The sequence below is a fragment of the Siniperca chuatsi genome, linkage group LG1 (assembly GCF_020085105.1).
Source record: "Siniperca chuatsi isolate FFG_IHB_CAS linkage group LG1, ASM2008510v1, whole genome shotgun sequence".
In the NCBI taxonomy this organism is placed as follows: Eukaryota; Metazoa; Chordata; class Actinopteri; order Centrarchiformes; family Sinipercidae; genus Siniperca; species Siniperca chuatsi.
In genome coordinates, this window is record NC_058042.1 from 21,803,447 (window position 1) to 21,830,394 (window position 26,948).

The window sequence follows — 26,948 nt, forward strand, 5'->3', positions numbered from 1 at the left end:
CAGCATCCCCAGTCAGTGATCAGTTCATGTATCTCTGAAGAACATCCACTTTATCCACTGATAATGAAGTTAATGAGGGTAAGTTAATTTATTTACCCTCAACCATCCAAATACCCTTGAGAAAGACGCTTCACCCTCAGCTGCTTTGTGGACAGCAGTATGTGGTGCTAGTTGCTGTATGTGTGTGTGTTTCTCTCTCAATTAATGGAATGTAAGCTCATTTTGTCTGACTAAAAAATAGCTAGCAAATGCCCTGCAGGGATGTAAATGTAGAGAATTGTTGGTACATGAAGTAACAGCAGGGCACTATTGTTTATTTTATGTAATTTGAATTTATTCCTCCAGCTGCTCCCTTCCCCGACTGTCAGTCATTTAATACTAGAGTGTGAGGCAAGATGGACATGTATCAGTCAGCAGACGTGTACAAAAACAAGCTGTTGTTTGATTGTTGAGTTGCCCAAAATCTATCTGATTCTATCATTGTTTTCGAGTCATTGTCAGCCAATGTCGGTCTGTCGGTCCGCCACTTTTGTCCAGACTGAAATATTGAACAGCTATTAGATGTATTGGTATGAAATTTTGTACAGACATTCATAGTTACCAGATGATGAAGCCTAATGATTTTGGTAATCCTCTGACTTTCCATCTAGCGCCACTGTCAGGTCAGAATTCCAATTTGTTTCAATACTTTGTTTTATTACCAAATACCTGCAAAACGAATGACATTCCCATCAGCCTCAGCTGTACTTTGTGTTTATTGCTAATTATTAATTAGCACGCTAACATGCTATTATACCTGCTTAACATCAACATGTTAGCATTGTCATTGTGAGCATATTGGCATGCTGACATTAGCATTTAGCTCAAAGCACTGCCTCACAGTGCTGTTAATATGACGGTAGACTCTTAGTCTAAGTTTTCATACGTCTTAGTTTTCATATGTTCCTGTGTCTTTGTTATTTGCCTTTGTCTTTGCGCTATATTAGCTTTTGCAACTACCAAAAGATGGCAGAATGATTTCACAAGGTGTCTAATGTTGCTAAAATAGAGAAAAAGCAGGCTCATATCTTGCTTTATGATTTTAATGTACACATATGCACATATGCACACACATACACACACACACACACACACACACACACACACACACACACACACACACACACACACAGTTTTAGGGCTACTGGCTATAAGCCTTAACATTATAACTTGACATTTATTCAATATCTCAAAAAACATATTCACCCTCTCACACAGGAAGATAGAGTTATAACAACAGAAATCAATAACAAATTAGAGTATTTGTGCCTCCACTAAATTACATTATTTTTCTTTGTGCTTGGGGTAAATAGAGGGGTGTGTGTGTGTGGGCAAGTATGATCATGTTTTTGAAATATTGAATAAGTGCCATGGCTACATCTTTTTGGCTTGTGGCTGACACTCATCAACCTGAGTGTAAGAATGTCTGTTGCACATCTTTTATTGATTTGATATCCGTAACAGATCTGCAAGTCACAAAAACAGTTGTAGAACATAGGGCTTGTACACATGCACATGCAAACATACACACACATGCAGCCCAAGGCAGAGATTGGTCTCAGAGATGTGAAGTGTGTTTTCCTGTTTTCACTAAAACACAATTAGTCTCACAGCATGACTGAATGTTGAAGAATGTGGGCAAATCTGTGAGTGTGTGTGTGAGAGTGTGCATTTATTTGTGTGCCTGTATCTCATTGCAAGAAAAACAGAGAGATGTACTTTCTGTTTGAATGCATGTGTGTGTTTGTGTGTGTGCAGGAAATGAGCAGGTGGGGGGGCATCAAAGCTGAAGTTAATTACAGGCCTTGAAGGCTGTATGTAAGTAATGAGTGATAAACGCTGAGGGAGTACACACACACACACACACACACACACACACACACACACACACACATCTATCTCAGCAGGGTTCAAATCGCCAGAGGTCAACAAACAAACAACTATTAGAGGTTCTCAGACTCACAGAGAGCCAAGAGGGGGTGAGGAGAGATAATAGAGGAACAAAGACAGAAAAAGAGGAAACATTTTTTTGAAACATTTTTTTTTAATAGTCAGAGTAGAATGCCTTACCATTTCAAATGGGACAAATACAAAGTAAAGAAGTATTTGAAGTGCATCTGCATTGCTTGCTAATTAATTAGAAAACATGGTGTAACAATCTCTTTGGCGTCAGTGTGTTCCAGCTAATCGTGTATCTCTGAAGTCTGTTTGAAGTTAATCAGCGGTAAATTGTTTTTATTGGATGTCTCATGCCTGTGGAGCTCTGTATCATAAATGTATGTATATTAATATCTAATAATGTTAATCCTTCCCACCTGTCTGATGATTTCACATGTTAGTTGTGTTTTATGTTATAGTTGTAAAGTTTTTTGTGGCCTCTGGCAGGATATGTAGTCACATGAGGTGCCAGCTAATGACGTTCCTATGAAAACATAATGAGAGGCAGAGAGTGACTTCGAGGTTTGGGCTTCATTTATGGCTGAAACATGTTGCAAACTGCACATCAAAGCAGCTGGAGTGAAAAAGAAAAAAATGCTCTCGTGTGAGGGCTGTAAATCAAATGAAGGTGGTGGGAGGAGTGTATTCTAGCCCCTCCTCTGGCATTTTCTATTAGTTCCTGGTAAGATGCATTGCTGCAACGCAATGAGGAAATAGAATAAGATGCTGTTTTCCATCATCAAGCAGTAACGCTGAGCCTTGCAAGGCGAAACTGCAGTCCAAGCATGTTGTTTTTACAACTCAGATGAAAGCCACTGATTAACTTGCAAACTGTTTCTGCTGGAAATGTTTGCATACAGCCTGAGAGACTGAATGCCAGTTGTAGTGACAGCTAAAGATTTGCCTTGAAACTGCGAGAGGAAAAAGAGGAAGTTCCGTAGAAAGATGGAGGCAGACACACAGTCTCTGTTGGACAGATAACACATCAAACACACACACACACACACACACACACACACTTTGATGGGTTTTTCTCTGGTTTTGACAGACCAAAGAAGAACTTACATGTGTTTTTCTCTGCTGTCATGGTGTGTGTGTGTGTGTGTGTGTTAGGCGACGGGGGCAGGGCAACATTATCTCTGTCAGATGAAGTGTTTATATTTGACACCAATCTCTCACTCACTGTCTCTTTGGACCACACAGAAACACACACACGCACTGTAGAACAGTGCAAACAACAAAAACAAAACATCTAAAATGTTTGTTTTATTTATAGCGAGAAACTTTTGATTGAAAGTTTGATACACCAATTTCCAAGGGGTCTTCATTATTTCAAAGAACATAAAAAATATTGACAGGCGGTTGACTTGAGAGTTTTGTTCTAATTTCAGCTCGATGTAAATGCCTGTTAGAGGGACGCTGAACTGCAAAAACAACAAAAAGTAAAAACAAGGCAACATTAGATGAGGCAAATGTCACAAAGCATGAGACTGCCTTTCGAGCCAGTCAGTAAAAATATGTCACCTGTAATGTTGAACATTTTGGAACACAGTAGAGATGCAACATTTTTCAACAAAGAGATAAATGCATGGAGACAGATTATGTCACAGCTATTTTCTCCAGTGAGAACCCAAAACTGATGTTTGAGTCTAAGTGTGTGCTCAACGATATTACTGATGTTTTTTCTTCAATACACCTTACCTACAGTTATGAGGAATATGTTATTTTTGGCCTCCGCCCATCACATTACAGTCCCGCAGCAGCAGCCCCACTCCTGTAGCCTACATTAGTCTCATGTTTTACCTGTAAGACTCACATTTTAATGCCTTTGTTCATCATCTGTGACGTGAAAACATCAGATTTCCACGCAGTCATAGAAATATAAAGAGTGTGTCCAGTTCATAAGGTCCTAACTCACAAGAGGAGGTTGTGCCAGCATCTGGTCCAAAAGTAGTTCAGCTGACTCCCTCTGTTTCCATCACAGTTAGTTTTGTAAAAGTTTCTATCGTGTCGTGCTGTTATCCTGCATCAAAAAAACGTGCAGTGATTCGACTGACATTAATGCGAGTTGACTCGGGGGCTTCGGGACTTATGATTTGAATCATCGATGTTTAGCGGACAGCCCTGATGTTTATGAAGCAGATTCATAAAACACCAGGATCAGCTCATATTCTTGGGACGGTGTAGTCCCTCATTCGTCCAGGAGTGTTCTATCGTAGAAAAGGTTTCAGTCGTAGTCATCTGGACACTGTTTTCAGAATCAAGACGTTTCGGCTCCCATCCGGAAGTCATTCTCAATGAGAATGACTTCTGAAAACAGTGTCCAGATGACTACGACTGAAACCTTTTCTACGACTCATATTCTTGGCTTAGTTTGAAACATTTTTTAATTTACATGGAGGCGTTTTCGCCTCAAGTCACACCGCCCAGACCGTCTGTTCGTACCCACTCTCATCTTTTTAATTGATTTTGTATCTAAAATGCGCTTCACGTTTTGTCTGAACACACCTATTAGAGAGCTCTTCACTGTTTTTACACACACTCATCATCCTTGTCAAATGCATTTGTATATTTTCTGTATTTTTTCACACGCAGACACACTGCGTTGTGTTTGAATACAGTTTTTTTTCTCAGTTCACTCTCTGTGTCTTTATCTTCTGGCACAAACTGTCTCTCTTACTCACGTACACTCTTTTTCACACATTTTATCTCTTGCTTATGCGTACATCCTCTTTCCCCCTTTTCCTAACTTGCACACTCACACATTGATAAGAGTGTGCGTATGCTGTGGTATATGAAGCATGCAGATTGCTACTGTTGATGCAGTTAGACGAGCCTACAGAAAAAGGAGCAGATGAAAGGAGGGAAGTAGTTCAAAAAGAAAGTCAGCACTCCTCCTCCTCCTCTCGCTTGTTCCCTCCTCTCGATTTATCCTCCCATCTGCTACTTGTGACATCTATGTCTTTCTCCCCTCTTTCTACAGTTTTTCTTCCCATCTGCTCCCCATCTCTACTCATCCTCCCTGTTTTTCTTCACCCTTCTCTTCCACCAGCTCCTCATCCCTCATCGTTCAGACACATTTTTCACCCCACCTGGCTCTGCTCCTTCTCCCTGCCTCATTCCTGATGTAGATTATTTTGCTTGCATCTGCTTCTCTCCTCCTTCTACTTCCCTTCTCCATGTCCCTTTAGTTTTCCCTGCCTCCTGCAGTAAGATACCCAGGTGTCTCAAAACATCTTGGTGTTGGGAAAACGCACGCACGCACACACACACACACACAGCTGTATCATTTGCAAACCAAGTGATTTGCTGTAAACTGGGAACATGTGTGTAATGCTTGGTATTCATCATGTGTATTGTTTCTAACTCTACTTGCGAGGACCTTTACAAAAAATTTATGTTGGTCCTCACGAGGATGAACATTTTAATTTTTCAAGGGTGGCTAGGCTTAGTGTAACATAATTAATGAAAGTCAAAGTATTTTTTTTGCAGAACCTCCAGCGTTTGTCTGTGTGTTTGTTCCCAGTAGAAATTTGGACAAAGGAAAAGGCTCCCTGTAGATTCACGTTATTCCACTGATCTTAGACAGTGCATCTTTTATTTGTAAATGCTAATGTCTCTCAAATCACATAAATAAAACAGAATTTAAGCCCCATGTGGACAGGATTAGTTTTCTGAATGACGTCTGAGATGAAATTACTAACATATGATTTCTGCTGTTCATTTACTCATTTGGAAAACATTTGAATTGCTGTTGTCCATGACCAATCTGGATGAGGTTTCTTCCTTCAGTTAAGTATTGATAAGACAGAAAATGTATTTATTGATTACGATGCCAATCCCGAAGTTCTTTGACATTCACTTGGCTCTTATTGGAGCTGCGTGGCGCCTGTATTTCAGAGTTTAGGATTTGTGGATTCTTGTTTGCATTTCAATCAGCATATCACAAAACTGTCTCAGCCATTCTTCTTTTTATCTCAGAAGTATAGAAAAGTTCAGATCTAACTTTTCATTCTAGGACACAGAGAAAGTTGTTCATGCATTTATTACAGCCCACTCAGATGATTAATCCTCTTTTTACTTGCGAGACTCAGTCAAATTTAAATTCCGGTTGTTAGAAATTCTGCTGTCAGGCTTGTAACTGAGATCAAACCACATCTGCCCAGATTTCTCCTGGTTTATTCTCTATACATTGGGTTCTAGTACGTTTTAGAATAGCTTTTATAATTCTTGTGATCACCTTCAGTGAGGAGCTCCAACACATATCAATCTCCAATACTTGCACTATACATACTAACATTACAAACAAGTTAGTTTATATGTCCCACCAACAAAAAACAAAAAACAATATCTGCATTGCAAGTATAGCCCCTAAACTCTGGAATAACTTATTATTATATATATTTATTATATTATAATATAATGTCAGAATGGCTGAATCTTTAAAATACACTGTTGTCTTTTCTCTGGTTTTGCCTTTTTGTGAATATCTGTATATCAGATTTTAGCTTTTGAATGCTTTCTGAAAAGGACTTTAGACAGTACAAAAAACAAAAAATACTTTTCTTTTCAAGGGTAGATGTTCCCTTTAGGCCATATTTTGCGTGTGTGTGTATGTGCATGCACTCTCATCATCATGATAATAAAGCCATGAGGAGGCTCGTCCCATATGAGTCCCCTCAGGTGTCAATGAATCATCCTCTAAACAACCATTAAGAACTCAGCAAGGGTTCTAGGATGGCTGTGGATGCAGCACAGCTAGCGTCTCTCTCTCTCTCTCTCTCACACACTCACACACACACACACACACACACACACACACACACACACACACTGGCATTAGTGTTTTACATGCCAGTCACCAATCTACACTAATCTCATGAGTTGATGTGTTGCTATAGCTGTGCTGTGGATGCCTGCAGCGTACTGAGTGGTTTAGTTCAGTGTAGGCTGTTTTATCGTAGCATAGATGCAACACTAGATGGCAGTAGTGTCCCTTCAGGAAGTGGTGCTCATTTGTTGAATACTCTTGCTTACAATCTCTCAAATTTACATGGTAATACATGGCAGTAGCAGCGCTGGCAAAGAGGAGGCTTGTGCTGCACTTTGCTCATTTGTCAAGCAGTTTTAAGACTGCAACAAACAATGCAGGCAACAGAAACATGGAGTGGCTCGAGCAGACCAGGCACATGTTTCTGAATAGCCTGTGAAACATGAAAATGTAGTTCTATTTTTATAATAGTCTTCAACCATTTTGAAGGCATTGGGAATGTTGCAGTTGATTTTATGTTAATATTTGTCGGTAATTTACTTTTCATACATATACTCGCACACCATTACCTGTCATGTGGGAGTGAGTCATACCATGCTGTGTTGGCCACTCAGCCTAGAAATGAGAAAATTCACTCAGCCACGACTGGACAGCCCAGAAAAGAGGACCCCACTAATTATTAACATACACAAACATACACACATGAACACCGAACTAAATCTCTCTCATGGCTCCAGCACAGCGGCCAAAACTCACGGGAAATTAATTACCATGCTACACACGCACACGCACACGCACACACCAACAGAGACATGCTGAGGTAGGCCTAATTAGGTGTCTGATAGCATAGACTTAACAAAATTGACCACATATGCACACACAAGTGCACACATCTATGCTCTTGCATATCAATGCGGAAAACCAGCGTCTTTCAGTAACTTCCTCTACTGTCTGGTAGATTTTATGTTTTTATGTCCTTTATGCTTCTTGTTTTTCTCTTTTGTGTTTCTTCCTGATTTCCTTTCTCCACTCGTTTCTGTCATATCATATGTGTCCCTGAACAAGGCTTTTATCTTTAAAAAAAAAAAAAAAAACTTTTCAGGAGTTGGTGATCACTGCATGTTTGACATTTTGCACAACTTAAGAATTGGCTAATTTGCAAGGTCAAAAAATATACTGCTGTTGTTTTGAGGAGGAAAACAAGGTAAAAAGAAGGCACAATATACATACTAGGCATGTACCCATAGGAAAAAAGGTATAAATTGTTTCATTACTTCAGTGACTTGCCTAATCTAATTTCTCTAATCTAATTTTTCTCACAGAATCTTTCTTCTTACAACTTGTCACATAATTATATGAAAAATGCAGTTTTGCCTTTATAACTATTTTATACAAAATACAATTAAGCTTATTTAGATAATGTTTAATTTGAGCAAAATAACATGCAGTTAAAACAACCAGGTTTCTCTACAGTAGAGAAATGGTATCATGGTCTCTGCGATTAGTGACGTTATGTTGTATCCAATGGCTCTCTGTTTTTTTTTTTGTCTCTGATCAGATGACAGTGATCTTGAATAGGGCTGCAACTAACCGTTATTGTCATTATCGATTAATGTGTGGATTATTTAGTCAGTACAATGTCAGAAAATCAAATTTTCCCAGAATCCAACTTGTGTCATCGTCATATTGCTTATTTTGTCCCACCAACAGTCAAAAATCCAGATATAAGATATTCCTTTTAAAATGATCTAACATAGAAAAAAGAAGCAAGTCCTAATATTTGAGAAGCTTGAACCAGCAAATGTTTGGCCATTTTTGCTAGGTTCACGATTAATTGATAATCCAAATTATTGGTTGGTAGTGATGTGAATCAAGATATTTAGATAAATTGATTATTATCCAACCCCTAGTGTGTAGAAGATAAGAATGAATGGGGGGCATGAAAGAGAGAATGATCCAGTGACTGTGTTAGGGGAGAAAAAGAGGAAAAAGAACAAAATAAAGAGAGTATGACATTGAGAGGAAGAGGAGGGGTTGCAGAGAGAGAGAATGTCTGTCTGTTTTTTTTTTAATTCAGCCTTCTGCATGTTCCTAATGAAACCCATCTAATGTTATTCATGAGTTTTCCTACTGTGCCTGCAGTCCAACCATGGACCTGCCATCCAGAAGACCATCACTTCACACAACATCTGACAGAGACACAGAGGGAGAAGAAGGGCAGAAAAAAGGCAGGGGAATGAAAGGGATGAAGAGAGGGAGGGAGATGACAGCAGAAAAGGGGGAACATAATAAGAGAATATGGCTGAAGATGAGACAGATGTGCTTCATGGGAGAAATCATAATCTTTGATCTTATTGTCCACATCCATATTTGGACCACGTTAAATCAGTGTGTGCATCATACTGTATGTACTGTATGTAGCGGCGTGTATTCTTGAACTCTTGTTGGTTATTGCCTAGAGGTCAGAACAGAGTTGTCTCTGTGTATTTGAATCAAGAAATAATGTAAAAATTATTGGAGTTAATTATTAATAAATTGGAGAGATGTTGCCAATAATCAACATTAGTGTCACATTTCTACTGTCCCATTCTCTCCCTTGCAAAGAGGAAACATATTTGTTTTCAAGTGTCATGCAACCCTTACCGAGAGGAAATATTCTATTATGTATAGCCAAGATATAAATTCTGCAGTCCTGCCTGAGTACCTGAATCATGTGACCGATTTCTATACAGTGATGCATGTATATACTTTGTGCGTGTGTGTGTGTGTGTGTGTTTTGAGTGGATACCTTGTAAATGCTGAGAGCTTATCAGCTTGGAGGCGGTCACCATAACAACAGTTGCTGTGGTGCAACTGTGCATTAATGTGGTTAGTAACTACATATACAGTATTGGACTAATTTTCTGTTTGTCTATTTCTCTCAGTCACTCAGTTGTTGCATCCATATTCAATACTGTGAGCACTGACAGTAGTAATCTTTTATCACAGTATATGTCATTTTATATTGCATTTTCGATATACATATCTTGATATAGTAGATTTTCTGGAAACTCAATTTGAGAAACAGTACAAATAACATAACCAGATGTGAATGTCTGTATTGGGCCGATCCAGTGAATTACGCTACTTCATCACATTTGGACAAATTTATTTTTCTTTTGCATTTATTTGATAGTGCAGCCAAAGATAGACAGAAAAGGGGGATGACAGGTCTCAGCCTTGGTACATTGGGCGGGCGCTGTACTAGGTGAGCTACTAGAGGGCCCCTACTTCATCACATTGATGCAAAAGTCCTCTAAACTCAATATTGCCATAACATAGCCTAAAATGGCCTGGGATAGATTCCCAACGGTATGGGAAAAATCTCTGACTGTTGACAAATTTCTATCATCTTGTGGCATATATCATCAGATATAGAAACTTCTTGTAAATTATGTTTATATAGAAATTTATATATAAAATATTAGTAACTGTAGTCTGAGTGATTTCAGAGATGGCTTTCGGATTAGATGGATGGCTGTTGGTATCAGCCATGCACAGATCAGACGGGAGTGAAGTGACAAGTTAATCATTTCTTCTTTTCCTCATGACCAACCTTTTTTACAATGTTTTTTTTAAGAATTAATTAATTAATGGGCAACATTTCACACAAAGTTAAGCTGCAGGGAGCAAGTATAGACCTAAAAATGGGGTCGTGGTCAGCACCAGCCTTCCTGTCTGGGTTCATGGAAGATGGATGGACTTCTGGCTGGCAGCTTGTGATGTGACCAAACTCTTAGCGTCTGAGTTATGTTCTCAGTTCATTTGTTGAAGCTGAGTGAGTGATCAAGTCATTCGTTCGCAGGAGGAATGCGGTGTGTTCAAGACAGCAAATACACAGCTGATTCAGGTTGTTAACATTTAGCTACAATGATTCAACAACATTGGTCTTGGACTGCAATCCAGATATATGACATTATCTAGATTGATATATGAAAAGGCTAACATTTAACGTTACTGCGCGCAGTGCTGCTCTCGCGCACACAAACACACACACACACACACACAACGTTACTGTTTTAAAAAGAGGACAGCTATAAGGATTTATAGAATAAGATTCTTTATTCAATACCTTAAGTGTTTGTTTATAGAGTTTATGGAGTGGTTGCATTGTTGTGTTGCTCTCCTGAGACCAAGTTGTGACACAAAATGAGAGATGGGATAATAATAATCATAGAGTGCATAAACAAAATTGCTGCATCTGTACGCATATTTCAAATTAATTTAAAATGAGCTAGGTTACATTTGACAATTTTTTAAAGATCTCACAATCTTTCGTAGTTTACAATGCGTGGTAAAACCTGCATTATGAAAAAACGGATGGCTGAGCCTGAGACTGTCTCAGATCCTTTCACTACGAGGGAACGGTGCATGTTCAATGATTCACTCACTGAACGTACACAGTGAACTTGAGCCCTGAGTGATAGACAGTCGCTGAGTCGCTCAAGCCCGCCCCTCTCTCTCTCCCGCCCTCTCATGTCTTGAAGTCTCGAAGTAGGAAGTAGTACCAAATATTTTATTTAATAATTAGGTGTTGCAAAAATATACGTGCTGTACATAATACTTTGCAAACGGTATCTTTATCCAACTAAATTCTCAGCTCACTGGCTTATCCTTCACAACCGACTGTTCTCAGTTCACTAGTTAGCTGAACTGAACGTTCAGCCGTGTTTCAGTTCAGTGAGTGGGACTACGGCATCAGAGCTCTGGTCAAGCACTGAACGATTTGGTGAACGAATCTTTTTAATGAACTGATTCTAATGATTCAGTACACTGAAAAGAACTGCTTTGCCCACCACTAATCTGTAACTGTCTGTATTAACCACGGCCCCCTCGACTCCCTCATGGATTCGCCTCTTTTGTCGAGCCACACAACGTACTGTTCTGAAAGTCTGGATATTTAGTTATTAGTGTTGTTACAAATGTCATTGGGATTTTGAATGAGATTTTCTTACTTCTGGAACAGAACCTGGACCTTCCCGTTTCACTTCGTTTCTCTCTCTATATATCAATAAAGTGTATATATACCTGTGTGTATACATGGATTTTTGCATGACTAATGTTTATTTATTGTCTGGCTGCAGTCTACACTTCTCTTTTCAACATTTTTTCATTATTTCGTAAGCATTTGGATACATTTCTGTCCATTTGTATACTGCCCTATCTATTGTCGAATAAAGGCAAAACTGGCAAAAAAAACCCTTGCTATAATATTATATATTGCAAGCAGAATACCTATGTATATAATCTATATGGATCATATTGGCCTGTGCACAAACACACACTAACAAACACCTATGACTCACATCTTGTCTTGTGTATGTGTGTTGTAGTGATGCCCTCTCTACTGGCTGTAATTGGCTGCATAAAGCAGACACACTGTTGTGCTCTGGCTTGTTATCAGACTGACAGGTAAACTGGAGAGGACAGCAGTGTCAGTCTGAGAAACACAACAGTCCACGGAGGCAGGAAACGCACAAACAGACAAAAACAGACATAAACACCAGAAGTGATCACGCACAGCAAACACACACAGGCGCTGGCAAGTGCTGTGATACTAACAGGCTGTGACATTGAGGAGAGTGTATCTAATGTATTGCTCTTAGACAATCTAAAAGGAGATGGGTAGGAAGATAAAACTAGATAATGGATGCACACAGTCAGCTTAAAATAGCAAATGGAAAAGGATAAGACAAGGCTGTTACATGGGATAAGGTCAAGCCAATGGCAGGAACATAAAGGATGCTTGAGTGGACATGTGCACATATATTTGGTTATGTAGAAGCTTAACTATGACCAAAACTGTGTAGTATGTGGACCAGCAGAGCAGTTTTTATTCAAACACTAAAATGGTGCAACAGAAATGAAAGTCTGACATCAGTGATTTTAGAAATCTAAAATACTGGTTCCATTCCAGCTCACTGAGTCATTCACTTCTTGATAAAAGCTGTAATATTTTTCTACCTCTGGCCTTGAGAGGTTTTTGATAAAAGTGAATCAGCCTTTGAATTATTTTGTGTTTTGTAATGCTGAAGCAACAGATCCTTTTTGTGGAAGCACAGTTGATAATCTGTGCAAATTTAACTGATCTTTTTCTCTCCTCCTGTTTAGACGTGAGACCTTGTTGAGGTGTTCCCAGTGCAAGATGGCTCGCTACTGCAATATCACTTGCCAGGTATAGCGTGTGTGTGTGTGTGTGTGTGTGTGAGTGAAAGTGTGTAGGTCAGTTTTTGATATGCCCCTCTCCTGCAGAAACAAGCATGGTCTGGCCATAAGAGAGAGTGTAAATGTCTGCAAAGCCTCCTACCCAGAATTCCCACTGACTCGGTCCGTCTGGCTGCGAGACTCATCTTTGCCTTGGTATGTTTCTGGAGTTTCTCACTGTTCGACTCTCAAAATAATATGATTGATTTTTCAGGATCCATATGTATACTTCCACCAAAACATTAAAAGCATCTCGGTTGGTTTAGGAAAATTCCACTTGCTCCTGCACTTATGAAACCCTCTTAAAAACACATGCATAGTTTAAAAAATCTATTGTCATCAAGCAACAAAACAAAGCTTTTCTTAGTGCCCGAAAGGCTCGCCTTATCAGAGGCTTCATCCAACAGCAACAATATGCTTCAGGTAGTGCCACACATAATGTGTAACAAGAGCAGAAAAATAATTCTGTACAACTATAATAACATGCTAATGCCCCCCTCTTTTTTTCCTACTAGTTAAGTCCATCTAAGAGCAGTAGTGAGGAGCTCTACACATTGGAGGAGCATGAAACACGTAAGTCTCTCCTCCAAGAGTGTGTGAGTGAGTGTGTGTGTATGTGTTTTGCCTGAGTATAATGCCAGTGCAGTAAAACAAAAAGGGTTGCTCTCCCCACCATATTTAAGCTGCCTCTAGACATGATGGGAACATAAAGAGATGAGTGTATTTCTGTGTCTCAGTGTTAAAGCTAAAGCTGTTTCCAGACATTGTCTGTTTGTTTTTACAGACCTGAGTTCCATGTCTGAGCTGAAGAAACAAGGCCTGTCTCAGCTGGCATCCATGTTAGAGCTGTATTTACGACAGGAAGTACCTGACCTGGCACAGGAAATTACGTCAGCACTGCCACCTTCCTGCCGAGAACCCCTCAGCCTTATTGCAAAGGTGGGCTAAATGCATTTCAGCACAATATAAATATACTCATGTTTGCTTTTGTATATAGTACATAAACACCTTGGCACACTCATGCACACAATAAATTAATACACACACACACACACACACAAGTAAAAACATGCCTACTCATGCACAAAGTGACTGACAGACACAAGCAACTGTTTATTGCTTCTACATCCCCTGCTGCGTTTGGATGGACCCAAGCATATGTCTAAGATCTTCCCAGCATCTGTGATTAGGTCCGTGTGTGTGTGTGTGTGTGTGTGTGTGTGTGTGTGTGTGTGTGTGTGTGTGTGTGTGTGTATTCCCAGAACAACCTCAGGTCGTATTCTCTTAAAACACACCAGCTGCCTTCACAAGAATTTAAACCGCAAATCGTTACATGTGTAAAGGATGTGTTTGCCTGGATTTCGCTTTACCTCTGTTATCTGTGAGCTTGTGTGACTCCTCTTTGAGATTTCATGGCTCCAAGGTATTTGAAGTGTGTGTGTGTATTTGTCCCATCACAATGATTGCATGAGTATGTGTGAGTATTAATTGAAAGCAGCTTAGTTTAGTTTTGGGGTTCCAAAAATATGGTTATACAAAACAAAACATACAAAATACTGAGATGCCTCACTGATGACAGGGTTCTTGGGATGGCAATGTCTATCAGTTGGTCGGTCCAACACTTTGATCCAGACTAAAATATCTCCATAAATATTGGATGTACAGTATTGCCATGAAATTTTGCACTGACATTCATGTTTCCCACAGTATAAAGTGTTATAACACTAAACCCTAGTTGGTTTTGTGACAGCAGAAACTCTGCAGTGCATGTACTGCAGAATGTAATTTCACAAACGCACGCACGCACACACACACACACACACACACACACACACACACACACACAAATTTGTGTTCATGTTTTTGCATAATTTCTTAAGAAGTATGGAGGTAGAGTGAGAAAGTAAGAGAGAGAGAGTGTGTAATATCTTCGATGAGATATGGATATGTGTGTTTTGTGTGTGTGAGAGTGTGTGTGCGCCTGGGATTGGATTGTGTAGCTGGGAAAACTGGAAAGCTGCTGATTAAATGCAGTTCAACATTCCGAAGGGAATTCTGCTCTAATCTGAGGGAGATGAAGAGTGAACAGTGCTGACTGCATTAAAGAGAAGAAGAAAAGGACGAAGAGTGTGTGAGAGAAAAACAAGAGGGGAACAGAGGGAGGGAGAAGAGAGGAGGAAATCATACAGATGGAGAGCGACAGAGAGATTAAAAGAGAGCAGGAAATGTACAAAGTATGTCACAACATAAAATGTAAACAGAAATTGGAGGACTTGGTTAGCAACTCGCTGAAAATAAATTTGTCAGTTAACATAAATTGTCACTGGGTGATACCTTACCCAACAGGGGATGGGTGTTCTTTAAGTTAAATATATGAAAGTATACCTGTTGAACTGTATGCCTTTCTAATGTTTGTCTTTTGATGTGTATGTGTGTGCTAACTTCGCTTCATGAAGTTATTTATTTATTAGATTATTTACTTGTTCGGTAGCCATAGTAGTTGTGCTATGCGTCCGCTACTGTTGAGTCTTGTTGGATTTTACTTGGTTGTAAAGAACTTTTAATGTAGTTTAGAAATGGGCTATACGAATAGAAAATGAATCCCCAACAATAATAGTACAACACATTAATTAAAGAGAAATGCCAGTAAAGCCTAAACTTGCTTGTAAGTTTATTAGACATCTAGATTACATACAAGCATTGTTACAACAGCATTGGAATGAGGATATTTCATTTTTGAAATATATTCCTTTAATAACCCTGATTCGGGGTCAGAGGTATTAAATAACTATATTAATATATGTAATATTAAATCTGTAATGGAGACATCTAATCAACGTTCACTCTTCAACCACATTTTGCTCATCAAGTGAGATCATTTTTTTTATCTCAGCTACGATGTCCCCAAGACCTGACTAAACTGATGACATCATCTGTGAGGTAAAATAATGGGGTATGTATTAGCCTGTTGTTGTGCCTCACTGATGATGTCACAGTTCATAGTTTGTGACCTCACACATGATGTCACAGTTGGCATTTTATTTTAGGCTATCAGCCTCTCATGTAACCTCACAATGATGTCACTGGTTCAGATATTGAAGTTTATAAGTAAGACTGGACAACGTAACATCAGTTGAACTGGGTCGACCTGGCTCCCTTAGATGGAAAGCCGCGGACCTCCCCCACACCTTCAGAGGTGAACGACTAGAGTCGCTGACGATCTCCAGAGTGTCCCGCTCTGGCTTGGGGACGTAAATGTCAGCGTGCAATAACCAGCCCTGGGAAAGCTGGCCTCGACTCGTTCCGTCCCCCCAACCTCTGTCTCTGTGGGGTGTTGGACCGCTGCTGGACCATTCCGTCGTATCCGGTTACACTACATTTTAACATCTGTTGAAAGTAAAAACAATCATTGCACTAACATGTGATGCTAACTAATCTGACTGCTGTCCGAAATCTTCATGGTTTGGTTTCTCAAATAACCACACTGTCAAGAGTTAATATATCGTCTTTTACATAGGTTGTATTATGCTTTGCGTTGATTTATTTATTCATGAAGTTTTTTATTAATTAATTTGTGTATATTTCAATGCGCCAGGCTCACGAAACTCAGATTAAACTGTCAAACTAGGTAGTGCTGATCAAATATAAATCAAGATTCTGTTACTGCTTTGCCGTTTTCCTGCCTCAAATGTTTTCAGAAACATTTTAGTGTACTGTTTAGCTGTAATTTGAGAAAGCACCACCTCAACTTGCATGTGGCACTCAGAGGCATTTTTGTTTGCGCCCGTTGATAACGTCCTTGGAAATCAAAAACGAACTGAGAGGTTCCAGACTAATGCACATTTGCGAATTAGTCTGACGATGCAAGGCTACCTTTTTAATGCATGTATATGCACAATATATTAATAAATAATAATTAATTAATTCCTGAGTTTGGTTGTAACAGCTTCACTTCTTTTTTTGATGTGTTCTTGACCTGTACATAAAGCAGTATGTCTTGTGCACATTTGTCTAGGATTCAAACCAACCAGTGTTAGGCCAACAGTGAGAACAACTACACCATACCTTCATATTCCTAGAGGACAATGCCAATGTTAAACAGAGTGAAACGATGCTGGAAGACTTTCCCTTTTTGCTTCAGTACATGTCCAGCATCTGTCTACATTAACACTCAGGGGACAGCCACACAAGGGATATCATTATCCTATATAATTTCCTTGGTAGGGTCGCTGCTCTATGTGCCTCTACATGTGTGACTGAATACCGTCCTGTACAGCAACTACACCAGTGAAATATAAGGAAATAAAGTAGTTTAAAAAAACCTTAACTTTTTTCTCACTTTATCGAATACAAAAGTTCAAACAGACATCTGTAGAATATGATATTAGTTCATTACAATACCTACATCTAGGAACATGACTGCCATATATACTGATAAAAGCAAATAATTAAAATTAGGAAGTGAAATAAACAAAATAAGTTATAAAAAATGATAGGCTGTCTTATAAAGGTGACTTGTAAAAGTGTGTGAGCGGGGATTACAATTATTTTTAAAATCATTTTTAAATACTTTTCTTCTACATTAGTTCTGCATTTGTGTAAATAATATTTGGCCAGCAGAATCAAATTGTTTTACAAGACTTTCAGTATATCAGTATTTGTGGTCATGTTCTCAGTCTCAAATATAGCTTAACCATGTCATGTGACATGCTACTTCAGTACACTTTAAGAACAAATATTATTGGGACCACTGCAGAAAGTTGCAGCTGAATATTTAATATCCAGGAATTCACATCAACTACAATTCAAGAGGGTCCCTGTGAACTGTAAATTAAAACAATAGCTTATGTTATATTTGATTTGATTATTAACACCTTCGCTGTTTGTTAACTGTAAATTAATACATTAGCTTTTATGTTGTATTTGATTTAATGTTGAACAGGGCACCTTTTTATTTACTTTAAATAAATTATGCTTTAACATGATAATTGGCATTTTATTCAATCATATAATTATTAGAACTCTTAAAATATAAAAAGTGTTTGCTTGAGCCAGTTGAAGGCATGGTACACATGCTTAGACTTAGATCTTACCAATAAAATGGGCAGCAAATTTCTCCGTCCAATCATTTCCAGGTTCCAGATCTGTACTGGTTGGTCCATTGAGAACAAAACTGATAACATTGAATAAGGGTTATGATGTTTTTGGATATTATGTCAGAAAAGTATGCTGATCTTGCTTCTCTTTGCTGTCTGAAAGTTTGCTATGAATTCTTTGAGGGTGTTGAGAATGATTGGTGACTTAGTAGCTTCAGCTTGTGTTCATATTTTCTTCAGTGTTGTTTCAGGATCGGGTGTGATAATTAAGCCAGGGGAGGGTGTTTGATTTTGGCCTTCTGGTTTTCAAAGAAGCAATGTGGTCCAGAATGGAAAGACAGTTACTGTTAAAAGAGGTTAATAATTTATCTGGATGTGGGAATGTAGTGGGAATAAAACAACTGGAGAAGGTGTCACTGAATTTGGTTGCAGTCAGCAGTAAAAATGCGAGATTGTATGATGGGTTGAGGTTTTAAAAACAAAAGAAGAGGAGGATAAAGAAGCGTTGAAAATAATATCTTTGTGGTCTGACACAAAGACATCTAGTAAATCAATATTCTCTGGGCAAAAACCAGACAAAAGTACCAAATCAAGGATATGACCTTTTGAATATGTTGGTTCTTTAACTGATTGTAACAGGTTGAACAATTCAACAAGGTCTAGGAACTCCCCAGACATGGGGTGAGAAGGACAAATACATGGATATTATAGTCCCCCAGAATAGGCACTCCGTCATACTTAGATAAAACAATAGATAAGAGTTCAGATAATTCTGTAATATAATTGTTGTGCCTTGGATGTCTATAAACTAAAATACACGGTAAAGGAGCAGGACCTGTTATAAGAAAGCTTAAAATCTCAAATGAAATAAAATTACTAAAGGAAATAAGAGGGCACTTAAAACATTTCTTATAAAAAACAGCTAAACCATCGCCTCTCCCACAGGGTCGAGGAAGATGGAAATGTTTAAAATCCGGGGGAGTAGAAAATGAAAATGATGAAAATGATTCGGTTACCATGAGAAAGTCCAAACTATTAGAGACGCTTAGTTCATTAATTATGAATGACTTGTTACTCAGTGACCTTGCATTCCGGAGGCCGCTTTTATTGTGAGGTGAGGAAGACAGAAGGGAGTTGGAAGCGATTGAGTCCAAAAGCAATTGTTTACCCTACTGTAAATAGCAATATCAGGAGTGGAAGAAACTATGGTGTAGCTAGAGGGTCCTGGCTCCACATGAACAGCGGAAGAAGCATGGGGAACCAATCAGACTGGCGCTAAGTCCCCTGGGACATCAATACTAGTGGAACTGGTCAGAAAGAGTGGACCAGTGTATGTATATGGTTTATATCAGTGACAGTTTGGTTCTTGAAATGAGCAGCTAAATATATAACATGTGGCACCCACGTGAATGCTTGCAATGTTATTACCGTCGTAACGTAACCGTTTCTAACACAAGGTCCGATAAATAACGGAAGGCTGTATAATAGTATGATCAAATATGTTACACACATGCTAGCAGGGTGCTGTTAGTGAGATTTATGACATAACAAAACAGGTTGTGGATGAAATAAATGTTTAGAATCCCCATCTTCTTGCATTAAATATCATTGCTCTTTGGAGTCCTTAATGTAGGCACGTCTAAATTACAGCGGTTCACTGCAAAGAAGAAAATAACGGGCACTTACGCTTGTACTGTTTTTCCGCCATCTCGTTCAAATGTGCCAGATCGGAGTATTTATACGTCATGGCGTTCAGCCGAAAGTCTTCCGGGAAGGCTGCACTCGTGTATCTTCAGTCATGGCACCTCAGAGATCCTTCCTCGCTCCTCGGAGCAGAAATAAGAGCATTGGGACGGCCTGCAAGATGGCGGACCAGAACGACTTCCGGTTCAAGCAAGGATCGAGGAGCGAGGAAATGTGGGATGTACCCCTTGATGAAGAATCATGAATCTGGCCTTTTTTTTGACCCACAAAACACAGTCTTGTATTACACTGATACCCTCCATTTTTGGTGTATGCATGCATGTGTGTTTACAATTTAACCTTGTTTGTGAAGGGAGTTGCTGTCATTCAATGTAGTTTGTAGAGATTACTGCAGATGCCTAGGATGAGATAATATCCTCAAACTGACTTGCTGTTTGAGTGAGAAAAAGAGGGTCCCATTGCCTCCAACCACCAGTAAAAACCCAATAACAAGTAAACATAAATTCAGAGCTGGGACATTTACTGGGCCAATTTAAAACACATACACTTTCCTGATTGTGCTTAAACAGGCTGTTAAGCCACTTTTAAACTTCCTGGAAAGGATTGAAAGGAATTTACTTTTAAACCACCTGTGATGGCTTTGGAGTACATGTATTTAATTTCCCCCCACCCATTTAACACCCATTCATCCAAAGCACCAATCACATCACCCCTACATGGCCAGTGTAGAGACAGACACAACCAAAACATAAAATAAAGCACAACAAAAATGGAGAGAACTTCCACCTATGTGACTTTTGGTTTTGCCAATATCCAGAGTGGTATTCTATAGGCTGCCAGTAGGGGGCACTGTGATTGCACGGACAGAATCCTGTATTTGCGGTGTGAAGGAGTGGGGAGGTCTTTCATTTCACTTTCTCTCTCTCTTTATCTTCTCGGATGTCTTCTCTGCTTCTGTAGACTTGTATTGTTTTCTGTTTCTCTCTCACGCTTGAACTGTCCATGTAGCTCTCTGTCCTTTCTACTTCTGTACTTCTGTCATTCCTTACATCTCTTTCCATGTCTCTCTCCTCATTATTCTTCCCTACATGTGGAGCCCTTTCTCTTCTTCCCTCTCTCTTTCTCCTCTCTCTCCCCTTATGCTCTCTCTCTTTAATGGCTCAAGTACATAACAAATGAGGAGGAGTTTATTATTGTGTACTTGGAATGTTCTTTATGCTTAACAAAATAAAAAACAACAAAATAGGTTATTACTGTGAGTGTGTGTGTGTGTTGCGGGTCTAGTCTTTTACAGTGGGATAGTGTTTTGTGCCATAAAACCATCCTTTATGCTAATTGCTACTCCCTCCACAGCACACTAATAGTCTTACACAAACACATACATGCATGCACACTGACACACACAATGAAGTAATGCCACAGCATCATTACTGCTCTTAATATACCCAAGAGAAGCAAGACGGGAGGGAAGGAGTGTGCACGTTTTGTGTATTATGCGCTGTATATGTATTGCACTGTGTGTGTGTGTGTGTGTGTGTGTGTGTGTGTGTGTGTGTGTGTGTGTGTGTGTGTGTGTGTGCATGCAGCACTGTGCAGCTATGTGATGTACATAGACTGCAGTAGGATGTGTGTGTGCCTGCACCAGGTTCCTATCCATTGTGTGTTGCTTCAGACTACACACACAACTGTGTGTGTGTGTGTTTTGGTCAGACTGCGGTGGTGCAATAAGCAGTGACAGATGAGATCTGGCCGTGGCACATTTTATTACTTCCCTCAAGCAACTTCCCCTCTCTTGAGTGTATGTGTGTGTGTGTGTGTGTGTGCGCGCACATGTGTTTAAGCTAGCATGTTTATATCAAATTACATACTTGTACATTTCTAGTGTATATATGTGTATTACTACATGCATACCTGTATGTCTATGGATCCTTCCTGACATACATGTGCCTTTGTTTTGTATTTGTATGTGTGTGTATGTGTGTGTATGCTTCACATTGTGTTTGTGTGCACTTCCCAATCCGTGAATGCGTGTGTGAACTTATTGTAATGCAGCATCAGCCCTTTCTGCATTGAGACCCATTTGTCATACACACCCCTTACATGACCAACATGTAACCCCATAAAACACACACTCTCTCTCACACACACACACACACACACACACCTTTCAGTCTGCTCTAAACCTGCTCGTCTGTGTCTTGTTCTTGCTCTCAGCCTCATTCATTTGCACTCTGCCTGCTGACTATCACTTCTCCACTTCACTGACATTTCCTCTTCTCATTTGCTCTGAGACCATGTCTCTTAAACTGTAGCTTTTGAGTTATATATATAGCTTTTGAAAGACACCTCACAGGCCTAGTTTTGTAACCGACCAATGCCAGCATTTGAATGTTAAAATCTTGAATTATAGGACCCCTAAAACACCATAGAAAAGTCTTTAAAACATAACATACAGTATATGCTTTAAGATGGTGATATACTGTTTAATAAATCCCGTACTGTAGGAAGCTCCTGAATACATTTATGCTAAGCATACTTGGTGCAGAGAATTGAGTGGACAGTCTACTTGACAGTCTGACAAGATAATTATTAGTAGATATGCAGTTTGCATCAGAAATGCAAAGAAAAGAGATTTGTGGGAGGAGGTGGAGATTTTGGGGTGACAGAAAGTAGGAGTAAAGCAGTAGCAAGTAAAGCAGAAGACGGCAGGGAAGAGGAGAGTGTGGAAAAGAGAAAAATGGATGAGGGAGTCTAGATGAAGAGAGTCTTACAAAGGAGGAAAAAAGGTAAAATCACAGCGACATAGAGGGTTAGGGTAAGAATAAAAGCCGAAGATGGAAAATAGGCAAGAACAGAGAAATTGGGGATGCAGTAAAAAGAGTGAGAGAAGAAGAACGAAGACAGTGAAAAGGAGGGAACGAGTGGATGAAGGATAGGAACGGGGAGTACATGCTGAATAAAAGGTTTCAAGTAGCTGTATTTATTGTTCTGTGTGTATGAGGCTATAACTGGGGCTCTTGGGAAACACACACACATACATACACCTCTCATCTGACCATGCTGGAAGCAAGGCGGCTCCCTATGGAAAAGTATGTTGTATTGTTTATTACCTTTTGTATAGAGACGATTTATCACAAGCAGCGCACAGACTCACACACACAACTACCTGATGTCATGTGTGAGTGTGGCACCAATAAATTTACACCCCTGGCTTCAATTACACAAGCAGAAATGAGTGTTTGTGTGTGTGTGTGTGTGTGTGTGTGTGTGTGTGTGTGTGTGTAATTTTCTATGACTCTCATTTTTTGGTTGTTATAATTTTCTGTGTGTTTGTGTGTCAGGGTTTGTCGTAATATAACTTGTGTGTATCTGTGTGTAAGTATAATTCTCTGTGTGTACAGGTGTGTGTTGTAGATGTGTGAGTGTAACTTCTTGTTTGTGTGTAGGAGTAATTTATTCTCATGGCTTTCCTTTATATTTATTGGCCATCTGTTGAGCAGCTAAATGGGATGCAGACATCGTCAAACTAGCGTACCTTAACAAATTGAAAAGTTATCACTCTCCAAACTTGTTATGTGCGAGAAAGTATATCATATGCAGAAGTACAACTAACTTTTTTTCTGAATAAATGACCTAAGGAAGAAGTCAAGGAAAGAGGGAGACTGAGTTTTTACACAACTGAAGGATTGAAAATAGAAAAAAATTTAAAATATCAATGCGAATACTGTGTTTGCATGTTTTGCATGTCCTGTGTCTTCGTGCATGTGTGTTTGCCTGTATGCGGTGTGAAGTCATTACAATAATCCTTGTGTGTATGTGTTAGTATGTTCAGCCTTATCGCTCTAACATTTCCCTGGTCTGCCATTGTGGCTGGCATTGCCATGGGCGCTACCTAATTAGCTTAGGCTTTGCAAAATCTCTCATTCACACTCTCACACACACACACACACATACATACAGCTTAGTGTAATGACTTTAAGTCCATCATGAATGCACAGACAGTATAATGGGAAGAGAGAATAAAAAAACATTTGTTTAATTGACTTAGATTGGCTGCATGTGTGTGGGCTTATGGGGTGATGCGAAGAGAAAGAAGACCTCAGAGGAAAGAAGACTAGAAAATGAGAGAACTGGAGTATAAGAAATGGGGAAAGCAGATAGAAAGAAGGGAGAGGGTTAGGAAGGAACTCAAAGAGATGGAAACAATCAAGGGCAAATGACGGGATTAAATAAACAAGACAAGGAAACGTTGACATGGAGAGTGTTAAAATTAGGAATGAGAAAAGAAGAGGGGATAGAGGGAATGTAGAGATGGCTGGAAACAAGAGAAAACTGGGAAGGGTTAACACAGGGAAATCAAGAAGAGATTTGAGGAGGAGCAACTGAAAATTTGAATAATTTTGAATACTGGATGTTGTCGTTTAATTCTGGAAAGTGATTTGAGCAGCAATATGTTGCAGGAGATAGTCATGTATATATGTGTGTTGTAAGTATGTTCTAATGTGTGTTGTGTGTGTGTCAGTGTGAGTTGGGGGTGGGGTTGGCTTAATGAACAGCTTTTGGCTCCAGCTGCGACAGCCACTATCTCTCTCATCTCCTTTATTCTCCCTCGTGCTTTCTCTGCTCTATCCTCTGTTGCTCCAACATTTACAGTAATTACTGTTCTTTGGTGGTTCAGAGGGATGGAAACAGGGATAGAAGCTGAAAACATACCAAAGTGTGACTGTATTTTGTTCTTGAATGTCCTCTGTGGGGCTGTTCCAGAAAGTGAGATTCCTAAATCAGGTTTATCTCACTGATTCCCCTTTAATGCCAAGACTATGACCTGGGAAAGACTGTGTGTCTGCTGTTGGGGTGAAATGGTCAGCACATGTATTCCAACCTGGGATCATGAACCTTCTCCTGATCGTTAAGTGCTCAGCTTTGCAATAAAAGGTTAAACTTGGCTCTTGTAGTAATAGTAGGATTATTATAGATTTACTATTACCGTATAGTAGATACAATATGTGGTATAATTCTGTGTTTTGGTTTAGAGTTCAGCAGCGAAGACCGTATAATCATACACGTGGTGGCATTTTTGCTTGCACTAGTTGGTAACTCACCTGCCATATTAGCCGTTGAGTTTATCATTACTCAGCCCTGTGGGTTATCAGCTCCTGTCCTCAGGATCCTTTTATCAGTCCTCTCACACGGGACAAATAAAGGCTCTGTGTTTAATAAATGCTCAGGTTATCAGTGAATGAAGAACCATGTTCTTGCATGTTCCATTGCAAATACTGATGTCACAAAAATTGGGCTTATGGAGGTTAATTATTTCATTCACATTTGACACCTTGAAAGTTAATGAGGTAGAAATCCAAATACAAAGGTCAAAAAACAGTCCATATGACATAGATTCAGCCTATCACTGATAGCCAACATATTTTTCTCCTGTTGCCCAACGCTGACAAACACAACTTACAATATTAACATGCAGGGACACATACAGGAAGAGAGATGGAAACAATATATCTGTTCACATTATTGTGTCCAGCCTCCGTATGTAGATTTGATACACAGTATACAGTATATGTACTGTACATTTAGATTATTATATACAAATTCTGTCTGTGACCTTATTTATCCCATTTTTATATTGCATGCTAAAATAATGGAATTCTAGTCTTTCCAACAGGCATATAGTAAATCTGGATGCCATGGAGAGATGGACTCATGAGATGTAATGAATTTATATCCCTGCCATACACACACACACACACACACACACACACCTGTCTGTAGCTGGCTGGTCAGAGTAATGCAAGATCAGACAGCATGGGACATTTTTTAATCTTTTCATAACAGTTCGAATGGCCCTTTGGGAAAAGTGCAGGTACTCCAGATGGCCAGCCTGCCACTGATAGCAGCACTTATTTGTTATATTTCACAGTTTATGTTTTGGTGTTTGCTTAATTATTGTTTCCGAGCTAATGTTGTTTTTGAATGGGCATATTTTGGCATTTACTGTGTACTGGCACGCATATATATTTTTTGTGGGGGGTGGGGGGACTGGATTTGACCTTTAGGTTTATATTGTCAACCTAAATCATACTCACCTTAGTCCTTTTTCTTATCTGCTCTTATACCATGGCTACTGTGAATTCTCAGTATGGGTTGGCAGATTCCATTATTTTTTTGTAATGGACAGCATAACTGGATACCTCTGATACAGGTGTTCCTTTATATCAAGCTGATTGGCAATTTTTTCCTGTATGTTTATATATTACCTGAACGATTACCAGAATCTCGCTTCAGCTTATTGGAACCCTGACAAGAGCCAAACCAGCACAGTGCACTGTTGCAGAAATCCCTGCAGGATGCCCAGTCCTAAGGAAAGGCTGATTTTTTGTCACTTTTTTCAGCCTCAGTAACTCAGTTTGTGTGGCCCTCTTTAGTGTCATTTCTTCTTTAGTGTACATCAGAATTTTGGAAAAGCTCTGTTATACCTGTCTACACTAAATGCAAGACTGAAAGTATTTTTAAAAAAGGTCAAATTTCAACAAGGTTTTTGCACAATACAAAGTTCATTAATTATTGGCAGGTCAGTGGGAGAAACAACTTGATGGTGAAGTGACTGACTCACTTTATGTGAGACAGACTGTGTGCAGAGTTGTAACATAAAATATGTCCAGGTTTTCATATCCCGTGAATTGCAGGTGGCACTTTTGTTTAGTGATATCATGTCACTCTCTCACCTAAGAGGATTTAATGATGTCCTTGCTGTTTATGATAATAACAGGTGCTGTAGCTCATTTCTGGGAGAACAGCAGCTGTTTCCTTTTTTTGTGGCATAAAGCAATTAAGCAAATTTCCTATGAAATCTGACCCTTATGACAGAAAATACAGCATAGACGCTGGAAGAGACTTCCACTCTGTTAGTGTTGGTTTCAGTCGTTTCTGTTAGTTATTAGGGATGCTATCGGCCTATCGGCAAATAGGATAACATTCACCGATGGCAGTGGCTGATGTTTATCTGTTGTGTCGTATCAATTTTGTACTGGCTAGATTTTGTTTTGATTATTTGTATTTTGTTGTATAGCAGGCTAAAAAGGACTTTGAAGCATTTTTTTCTTCTTCAAAAAAAAGAATCTTTTTCATGTGAAAGGTTATATTAAAAG

General features: G+C 39.3%; 1 protein-coding gene across 1 annotated transcript in view; it reads left to right on the forward strand.

The window, feature by feature from the left end:
- The window catches only part of smyd3 (SET and MYND domain containing 3), a 75,345-nt gene that overhangs the window by 2,516 nt on the left and 45,881 nt on the right, over positions 1-26,948 (forward strand). Inside the window, exons 2-5 of the mRNA XM_044190199.1 lie at positions 12,899-12,962; positions 13,040-13,147; positions 13,507-13,564; positions 13,776-13,930. Coding sequence (XP_044046134.1) covers positions 12,899-12,962; positions 13,040-13,147; positions 13,507-13,564; positions 13,776-13,930 — 385 coding nt within the window. The remainder of the gene's footprint in view (positions 1-12,898; positions 12,963-13,039; positions 13,148-13,506; positions 13,565-13,775; positions 13,931-26,948) is intronic.